This window comes from Jaculus jaculus, chromosome 12, assembly GCF_020740685.1.
Source record: "Jaculus jaculus isolate mJacJac1 chromosome 12, mJacJac1.mat.Y.cur, whole genome shotgun sequence".
NCBI classification, from domain to species: Eukaryota; Metazoa; Chordata; class Mammalia; order Rodentia; family Dipodidae; genus Jaculus; species Jaculus jaculus.
This window is the reverse complement of record NC_059113.1, coordinates 39032749-39043054: the sequence shown is the minus strand read 5'-3', so window position 1 is coordinate 39043054 and position 10306 is coordinate 39032749. Positions and strand designations below refer to the sequence as shown.

The 10306-nt window shown below is 48.3% G+C and overlaps 1 protein-coding gene across 2 annotated transcripts; it reads right to left on the bottom strand.

Annotated features, from left to right (window-relative positions):
• Nucleotides 1-1465: 1465 nt before the first annotated feature.
• On the bottom strand, nt 1466-10096 carry Tmem238l (transmembrane protein 238 like). 2 transcript variants are annotated; one of them, XM_045131881.1, is made up of 2 exons: nt 9646-10096; nt 1466-2375 (listed from the first exon to the last, which is right to left on the bottom strand). In XM_045131881.1, the coding sequence occupies exon 1, from the start codon at nt 9987-9989 to the stop codon at nt 9750-9752; it is 240 nt and encodes a 79-aa protein (XP_044987816.1). In that variant the 5' UTR covers nt 9990-10096; the 3' UTR covers nt 1466-2375; nt 9646-9749. The 2 variants fall into 2 exon arrangements, with proteins under 2 accessions (XP_044987816.1, XP_044987817.1); XM_045131882.1 differs by having other exon boundaries at nt 1466-2370.
• Nucleotides 10097-10306: the final 210 nt, after the last annotated feature.

The following is a 10306-nucleotide window of genomic DNA, read 5'->3' as shown; positions in this document are numbered from 1 at the left end:
TTGACAGCCTGGAGAGACCCGGGCTCCAGACTTGGATCAGCTGCTTGAACATGGGAGAGCCCCTTCACCTTGGGCTTTGTTTTCCTCATCTCTAAACTGATTGGGTCCTCGGGGGATGTTTTCCTTGTGTCACAGGCGGTAGCAGCAGCATCTGGGATCTTGCTGGAAAGTCTCAGACTCTTTCCAGACTTACTGGACCTGAACTTGCATCAAGAAGATCCCCAGATGATTTGCACACAATTGAGGAAGTGCAACTCCACAGTCTCCACTGGTCTTTGGGGTGCCTAATTCTGTTCCCCAAGGGGCCTTAGCACTGCCCCTGCAGATATACAGCTGCAGACTGAGCCCTGCTCCATGAAAATCATCTTCCAGTTTCCACATGCCCTGCTTTTGTGTGCCCTCTCACTTGGAGTTCTTAAAGGTGGTATCAAGGTAACATAAATTCCAGGAGCCCTTTCTTTGTGAACCTTTTTATTTTTTTCCTTTGGATAATCTAAAGGCCAGTAAGTAACTCACTGGAGTGGTGTTTAATTCACCCCCACCATCGTATATAACCTCCAAAAGCTGTGGGCAGATGTTCCATCTTGCAAGAGCATGTTCTCTACTTAGGGAGACAACTCACAAGTTAAAACAATGGCTTACACGGAGAACCAGCACCATGCATTGAACTGTCTTTAACAGAAAGAGCCTGGGAGAGAAGGATGTACGCAGCGTTAGAAGTTTCCTGAGAGGCACTGCGTGATGTTTAGCCCATCTTAGCTCCTTTGGTCTTTCTTAAGTGGGAACATATGCTCTGGGCTCAGTGTGATCTAGTTTTTCACCAGGCTGTTGATAAGAAAAAGCTGGCCATCGTATCTGGTATACAGCCAAAAACACAGTGGATTGTTCCACGTTTAGAATTAAACAAAACAAAACATTTGACTGTGTTGGTCTTGTGAAGAGGAGCTGTGAGGACTCTGATGCAATGTCTTCCTAAGGCTTTTAATTATATGCAATGTTTCCTTGCACATAATGTGTTGATGTAGGGATCCTGAGTAAGAAGGGGAGTTCCCTAATGTGTATGAGGTCAGCTCCGCCACACAAAGGAACTTCCAACTGGGAAGATGAGTGAGGATTACAAATGCAGGTCAAGGGAGGTTTGGGATAGGAGTGCAATCTTTCTTTACATGGTTATCTTTGCAGTTTGCTGAGTCCATCCTAATTCTGAGAAGCCAAGCTGAGCAGAGATGCCAGAAGACTCCATGGGGTGGAGACAACAGTGTCCTCCCTATGCCACACCACACTCTATTCATCCCCTCTCTGGAGGTACTACATGCCGTGTAGAATTCCAGGACGTGTGTGCAGATAGGGTAGCTGAATGGAAAGCCCATGCTCTAAAGCTGAGGGTTCGAGAATTGTTGTGAAATGGTACAAAGTCACATTGTGCGACATGACAACGCAGATCTGCTTCTTTATTTAGGAGCCACCTTGGGCCATAAGAGATAGGAGGCAGCTTAAGGGAAACACATACACATTCAGGGTGTCATATAAATAAGGAGTACAAAACCAGACCAGGGGGAACATAAATTAGTAGGGTGGGTCAAGCCTTGGAGACGAAGCAGAGTGCATCTATCCCACCAGCCTTGGAATGGTTGCTGCAGTTGGGCTGGACTAGGCCACATGCAATTTGGCTAAAAATAAAGTCTTGCCTTTAAAGTCACAGGCAACATGCAGATATCACAGTCAAGGCCTGGCATACCTATCAGAAAAATCTCTGGAGCTTTTCCATTGACAAACAAACAAACAAAACAAAACACTCAATGTGTACGGTGTGGGGCAAGTGAGGCTGTGTGCGCAAGTGAGGCTGTGTGAAAAGTGGCAGCCTGCGCTCCTTACAAGACCAGTCATCTTCCACACAGCACCGATGGCATCCACTGGACGGCAGGGGTGAGGTGGGGTTCTCCAGGGACTCAGCGTAGCCAAAGTCAGAGGATGCAATGTAAAAATAAGTGCTCACAGGAGACTCACTTTTCACTTTCAAGTTTGGTTCCAACCAGTAGTTTTTGAAATGATTTTGTCCAGAAGGGCAGGGGAGGATAGGGTATCTCTTTTGGCATGTAAGTCCACAGTGGGGTTGTCGCCATGAGAGTCTCACTGAAAGAACATGGTGGCTTTTCACGCTTCACAAACAGCTGGGGTGGCGGCAGCAGTGTCAGTGGCCTGGGGTGGGGATGGCAGGCCCCATGGAGCCCTGGCATTCCCAGTCACTTGCGGGTATCTTGTGGGTGCTCTGAAATCTTGAAGTATAGACTCTTCTCCCTCTTGGATAGTCTCAGTGGATGTGCTACAAAGAGGGTGCATGTTGAGTTGATTCTTATTCATCCACAGGACCTGTGCTGAGTAAGTAGAAAGCACAGCAGATCAGCTGAGATTTGACCATGTCATTTCAGAGCCATGTGTGCTAAACCAAGCCCAACAAGCCCAGTTCTCGGCGTCAGCCAGCTTCGGGTTTGAGTCCGAGGCCTGCCGCTAAGCACATCCCTTCCCCTGGACTAGCCTTGAAACCACTTTGAGACTCAGGTTTCTTCCACCTACCTTTAAAATGGAGACTTGTATCCTTTGCTCATAGAGTTGCAAGCAATGGCTGAGGCATGAAGATAAGCCATTGGCCCAGTTGCTCAGGTCCAAGGTACTCATCAAATCCTACTTACTTCCCCACCCTCTGTTGCAGGCAAGCCCAATGCCTCTTTCTGGACTCAACGCTGCCCCTCTTCCCACCTTGGGCAGCGTCAGGGATCCATCTTCACTTGTCACACCAACACCAGCTTTCCCTCCTCCTCTCACCATCCCAGCCAATGTTCTCTATTCATCCCTTGAAAAACCATCCTGCTTCCAACCGTGATGCCATCAGGCAGCTTCCCTGCCTGCCTAATTGCATCACCAAACACTCTGAAGATTACTCTGCTCCAAGGCCTTACACATCTCAGCAGCCGCTCTGAGAGCAGCGCTAAGTTGATCTTTCCCAGCGTTTGCTGATCAATTCTCATTGCCAAGACTCACCACCTTTCCCGTAGGCTTCAGTTTTCAGAGGTTCCAAAACAGTTCATGGCCAGTCCCTGACTCTCGCTATTTATTCACTTCTTTATCCTCATCGCCATCTTCATGGTGTCCAATGAGCACTTCTATTTGGGTTCCCCACGTTGCCCTCTTCCTCGTGTTCTCCCAGTACAAGCCAGACCCAAAATTCTGACCTCAGAGTAGCATCCATGGCTCGGCCAGAGGTTGGCACACTTCCCTTACAGGTATAGATACATAATACTATAGATGTTACAGGCTGTATCAGCTTTGTCACCTCCTTCTCCTGCAGAACAGGTCAGACCTCCTCCCCTCCCCCCATGACCATTATTTCTGAGCCCTTCCTACTGAGCATCTGAGCTTTCTGAATGCTTTTCCCAGCTCTGAGCTCCTCTCTTGAAGCCCACTCTGCTCCTAACACCAGGTTGGAATTATTCAACCCTGCTATTACAGCATAAGGTGCCCAGGGATAATACATAAGTCAGGGAACTGGCTGAGAAAAGAGTGCCATAGTTATAACAGTAGGAGACAAGTGACATTTGTCCAAGGGCCATAGCCTGCCATTTCCAGTCATGTAGAAAGAATAGGAAGCAGAGGCAGATGCTCTGTGTTGTACAATCTGGCTCCATCACTTATAGCTCCATCATGGTTTTTAACCACTGTGTTCCTTATCATCTATCCTTACCCGTGCAAGCGGACTTATGATGAAGATGATGGTGATGACGACGACCATGACACTTTCCTCAAGGCATTGTTGATGCAGGGGAATTGGATGTGTGCAGCATCCTGGGGCCTGGTTCAGAGGTGCTCAGTGTTCCTTCCCCAGACCCTCTCCCTCCTTCCCTCCCTATTCCTCCTTTCCTCTGTCCTAATATCTGTATTCTCCTCTTTCCCCTTGGCCTCCTCTCCCTCTACAGTCTCATCTATAGTAATCTCTCCAGCCCTTCCTCAAGCTCTGCGTCTGATCTTTCTTCTGCATTAAAAAGTATGCTCATGGGCTGGAGAGATGGCTTAGCGGTTAAGCGCTTGCCTGTGAAGCCTAAGGACTCCCAGTTCGAGGCTCGGTTCCCCAGGTCCCACATTAGCCAGATGCACAAGGGGGCGCACGCGTCTGGAGTTCGTTTGCAGAGGCTGGAAGCCCTGGCGCGCCCATTCTCTCTCTCCCCCTCTATCTGTCTTTCTCTCTGTGTCTGTCGCTCTCAAAAAAAATTAAAAAAAAATAAAAAAAGTATGCTCATGCAATACCTGTTGGATTATTCTACTTGCACGCACAATTTGCATAGAATATTCTCCATCTTTGATAGAAAACTGCATCATTTGAATCAAACATATTTTCTTTGGACCTCCTTCATCCTAGGGATAGTGACACTTTCTGAAACCCTTGTCATCTCTTTCCCCTACAGACTAGGGCAGGCTTCCTACCCTCCTCTCATGACCATCAGTTCTCTTGGAACTTTCTGTATGTTTTCCCCATCTCTGAGCTTCTCCCTTGCAACACACTCTGCTTTCTTAATACCAAGTACTTTTCCTCAAGTATAGTGGGGCTGTGCCATTTTCCAGTCTGCAATGGCCCTGCAAATATCTCCCTCCTCACCTGGTATTAAGAATCTGCATCGTAGCCCAAGGGGTGTAATGTCTGCTGCTGTCTGGCTAAATACATATACTATGCCCAACAAATTACCTGATAAGCACTTCTCTTAATGTTCATACCCATATATTAATACTACTCTCACCTTTGGCTAAAGAAGCTTCTTTTTTCAGATAGCAGTGTCCTTGGAATGATTCAGAAGGCACCATGGTGCTGAGAAGAAGTGACAGAGGAGTACTCGGCACTGAAATATCTCTATGACACCTTCCAAGGCTCAGGGTCCATTGTGGAAGAGGTGGCAGAAAGAATGTAAGAGCCAAAGGAAGGGTAGGACTCCTTATAATGTGCTCCTCCAGACACAAAATGGTCTGGATATCCATGACATCACAGTGCCTAGCACTACCTTTACAAGACCCTTTTAATAGGAGGAAAAGATGATGGCATCAAAATAAAAGAGAGACTGATAGAGAGGGGGAGGGAATATGTGTTATCATGGTTTATTTTCCATAATTATGGAAGTTGCAAACAATAAAAATAAAAATAAATCTGCATGAGCCACACTCAAAATCCCAACCTCTAAGTGCACTATGTCCATTTAGCCTTCCCTGCACTCTAATTCCCTTACCTCTCCAGCCCTTCCCTGCCTGGGTAACCCTTCCCAAGCTGTGCTTGGCAATCTAGTCTTATCTTTTCCTCAGGGCCAGGCCAGACATCTGAACCCTCTGTAGCTAGATACATGGCAGCTTGCTTTCAGCCTGGGGCCTCCATGCTCATTCCAGCTTTCAGAGCCTATGCAAGATTGGGTTATCTCCTGGAACGCATTTTTCCTGTGTACTTTTGTGAAGCATTGTGTACTTCCATTATCTCGCTCTTTAGATTCAAAATCGCTGGAGTGACTTAAGAGATGTTTGGCTATCTGCATGACTCCTGCACCCTGTCTGCCAGGGTATGGTCTTGTTGAACAAGTGTGGGGGCCCTTTTACTCAGCTCACCTTTGAGCAGACTTGGCAGCTCCGTGGGCCGAGAGGAGAGGTTGGCCACTGGAAAAGCCAATGTGGAGGAACAAGTTTCACTTTCCAGGGCTCAGGGCCACGGGCCTTCCACCCTTTGGCCTCGGTTTGCCGGATTGTGGGTGTAGCTGTTTCTTGGGAGCACCTGTGTTTTCACGGGTGTGTGCAGGTGTGAGAGTAGCTGATGGTGGGGAGGACTTGTGATTGGATTTGGGTTTTCTGTGGGGGTCATGCTTGTGTGTGCACGCATAGGCATGTGAAGTGGGGAAGTGATGTCTACATGTATGTAGCATGTTCATGTATTTGTATGTGTGTATGTGTTATTGCTATTGTTGAATATGTGAGGGGAGATAGAAAAGGCAGGCAAGTAAGATACATGTATGTGTTCTTATTTTTTTTTTTCATGGGGTGGTCTCAGGCCTTCCTTTGTAAAAGTGTCAAGAGTCCTCATCTACCTTTGCCTGGGTATTTATCTCTATGGGAAATGCTAAGAAGTTAAAAAATGGAGCAAACAGTTCTGGAGAATGCAGGGGCTGAATGATAGGATCAAAGGGCAGCAGGTCTCGCTTGGCACACAGTGAGCTATAAAAACAGGCCACTCATCCTGAAACGTACGGCGCAGCCTTTGAGGCTTAGTGCCAGTCACCCTCTAGCCCCCAGAAGACTGGCAAGCTGCAGGCTGAGAGCTGGCAAGGCAGAGATGGCCCTGCTCTGTCCCGTACCACACCAGGAATGCAGTCTCCTTATCTGTGGGAGAAAGAGGAACAGATCCGATCTGCCCATCGTGCCCAGTCTCTGAAGGATGAGGGAGGAGGGTAGAATCAGGCTCCAACTTCAGGAGGCTAACCCAGCTTCTTTCCTTGACCCCACTCTGAGAACTGAGAACTGGCCAAGCCAGTTACAGTCACCTGTCATAAGTCATAAATAAGGTTGACAGTTACATGGAGGCTGAAGATCACAGAACTCAAGGGGATTAACTCAGGTCATTTTTGCGATATGGTGCTTGGCCCCAGAGGATTGTGTTCACGGAAAGCCTGCCTTACATACAAGTTCGGTGGTAAAACTTCTGAAAACCCAGTGTCCCCTGGGTGACTGGGGCATGTGTGAAGTGGTCTCCTCACTCTGCCCTTCACCCAATACTCCTGCCCTCGCGAGAGACCTTTGAAGAGCCCCATTTGACTCTCTCATTGTGAGAGGGAAACTGACTTGCCTAAGGTCACAGACAGTGGCACAGCCCCAGCAGCTACTCGCAGAGCACAGTGACCTCGCACTCTGAGCCGGTCTCGGACTTTGCAGGGAATGGATGTGAAGCGTGCAGGCAGGCTGGCTTTTGAGAGCCTTCCAGACTTGAAGTCTGAGACTTGAAAAGGTGAAAGTGCTGCTGGCATGCCTGCTTTCTGTAATGAACACAAAAGACCCTCTAGATTCTGGAAATCCAGCTAAGCTTGATTTTAGCACTTTAGAGCAGCATCGTCTCACAGAGCTATGGAAAAGGAAGTTTTTAATACCACACACTGCCTGAAGAATTGATCATCGTTAGGGATGTGGCGCAGTAGTAGAGCCCTTGCCTAGCATGTACAAAGGCCCCAGCATTGTAAAACCAAAATTGATCATAACGCTTCAAGGGTGTGTATTTTCCAGCAAGGTTTCACTTCTTGGTTCTGTGCTACCTATCTGTACTGAGACAGAGGTTTCGCAAAGTGTCCCCTTGCTTCACTTGGTCTCCACTTGCATTATATTGAACAGACGCTCATCCACTTAATCTGAATAACACTTCAAAGAGGTTAATTTTGTCACTAGTCACACCATTTCCACCACACAGATTTGGAAGCTGGGGCATGGAGAAGGGAAGTATAACTTCTCCCTAGTAAACAGCTATGAAGGAACAGGTCTGGATTCAAAGTGGATGCTTTGGAACTTGGCCCCTGGTCCTGTGCACTGGACTATTGAACTTCTGTGGGATGAATGGAGGACGTGTAGGGCCACGATCCTCACACAGGGTACATGCCTCAGCCCCCCAAACGGTGCTTTACATCCTCTGCTGTGGCAGGTTATCCTTTAACCACAGATCCAGTTATATCAAACCACGCCTCTGCTTACAAAAAATATAATGGCTTTTTATTGTCATTAAAAGAATAACCAACATCCTTAAGAAGGCCTTAGTGGCCATGCCATGCTTGGCCACTGCCTGGCACAGGGCTCTTACACTCTCTAGCCCTTGCATTTTTCCCTTCTGTCTTCCAGCTACCTTGTTTTCCTCCTTCTCTTGGATCTGCACCTTATCTCTCCTCAGAAGACCTTCCAGTCAAATCATGTTCCCAGAGTATTCAGCGTGACATCACCTCCTCTGGGAAGCTGGCGGTGACTCCACCTTTCAGGTGGGTTTCCCTGTTGGGATATTCTGTAAGGCTGTTTCCCCCTTCTTAGTTCTCATCTGACTTTGTTATGGTACTGCTGCAAGAATGACTATGTGCCTAATGTCTCTCTCTTTTGACAGTGAACTTCTTGAGAGCAAAGCCCTCCAGATCATGTTCATCACAGCATCCCTGTTGGCTTACCCAGTGCCTGACTGGTTCTAATAAACCAGCAGACAAGTCATACCCTCTTTGCTTTGAAGTTTCATAATGTAAAGTGTGAGGTGACCTCCAACATGGCCAACTCGAGGGACAACCATGAATTCTAAATTTGCACTCTGGGTCAGTTATTCACTCGGATTACATGTATAATAATAACACCTGATATTCAGGAGGATCGCGTCATTTGCAAAGCCTTTTCTTAAAAAAATTCACCTTATCCCTTTTTGGGCCATTTAGCCAGAGTAGAGAATAGTACCCTCATTTCTGGGTTTAGAATGCTGAGGCTCAGCATGTAATGGATGTAGTCTGCCCTGGGTTGCCTGGTTAATGAGCGTGGAAGCTTGGCACGAGCCCTAGGGGTTCTGATAGTTCATTTCTTTCACATCACCTACCGGGCACCCATGGAGATCCCCTCAGTCATCTACTAGTCTCCCATAAAAGATACAACAGTCATTTCCTTTTTTTAAATCCTAACTCAGCCATAACCTTTGCTCTCTCATACCCTAATCAAAAGGGAGTGCCAGGCTACACCTGCATGCAGGTCTCTGCCCACCTGTGGAGGAGGAACTAATGAGCAAATTGATCAGGGCTCCCATTCTCATTTCCTTGGGGAGAGCTGCCTTCTCTAATTCCCAGTTGTAACGGTCAATGGCCAAGCCAGTGCTGTCTTTTGGACATCTATGTCCAAACCTCATAACTCGTTGCTTGAGTGTTTCCACGCAGTCAGCTGAGCTGCTGGCCTGGCTGTGATGTAGAGCTCGGCCAATGAACACCTGAAGTCAGTCTCTTGACTTGGGGCCAAGAGTTATGTGTGTTGCTGAGTTATATGTGTTGGATGCATTAATCTGTGTGAGAGGGGATAGGGTGGTGAGGTAAGAGTGTTAAATGCCCATGGAAGCCGGTCCTCCCCCATCTCATATGTCCCACCTGGGCAGGTACAGGGAGGGAAGGAAGTGAGTGAAGGGTCATTCTGGATGGTTCTGCTCTGCTTGCTCCCACACAGCATAGTTCACACCCCTCCAGGCATACAAGGCTGTTAGCAGTCACAGGGAACTTTCCATCCTTTCCTTATGAAAGAGGCTTTTTTTTTTTTTTTTTCACCCAGCAGAGAACCAAAATGGGCTCTTTCCTCCCAAGTTCTTAGTTGAGGCATAATTCCCTTTGTGTACAGCAGGCGAGAGTTCATTTGTGACCTATTGGAGGTGAAATAAGCCCTCGAAAAGATAGTCCCCGAGACAAGACACCTGTTCCATGTTCCTGCTGGTTGGTTCACCACAGCACCGACCTGAGCCCGGGGTTTATGGAATCCTCAGTCAGAGAGCAGTCATCCAGCCACCTGCCCCTGCATCCCTGGCCTGTCCCTGCCCGTCCAAGCCTCTCTTAACCACCTTGCGAGGCAGGTCTTGGGTGCACTCACCTGGTCGCAGTAGGGGATTCTGGATGGGAACTTCAACATGTCTGCCTGACCACCCAGGCTCACGGCTGCTCTGGCCATCCATGTTCTTCCTGCCCATGGCCACATTAAAAGTCCAGTTTCTCAAGAGGCACCTCGATGTTGAAGGAATACCAAGCCAACCAGAACAGCAGGCTGAAAGCCAGGATCAGGGCCCCTGTGTAGACCAAGAAGTCCCAGTAGTTCAGTGTGGCGAAGATTCCCAGCAGCAAAAGAACCAGGCCCAGAGCGTCGCTCAGGAGCGCCAGGATGAGGAAGAACACGCAACGCCCGAGGTGGCATCTTGTGGGCAGCCTGCCCAGGAGCATTGCCCACGAGCAGCACGAGGAGTGCAGCCGTGCTCCTGGGAGTGATTTGCATGGGAGGTGGCAGGCAGGATTGCTACCACTGCCTTATGCCTTCTCTCCCTCTGGGTGTGAGCAAGTGCATGAGCCGTTGCGTCTGGAAGCCACAAGGAAGTACACATGGGTCCACCTTTATGAGTCTCGCAGCCAGTGGGACAGGATATTCCTTAACCGTTTCATGGCTCAGGAATGATCCTGACCAAAACAATGTGACATCACTGTACATTGCTTTGGTCATTTCTGGGATCCATCAAGCTATGTGGCATAGGAGCCGGGGTACC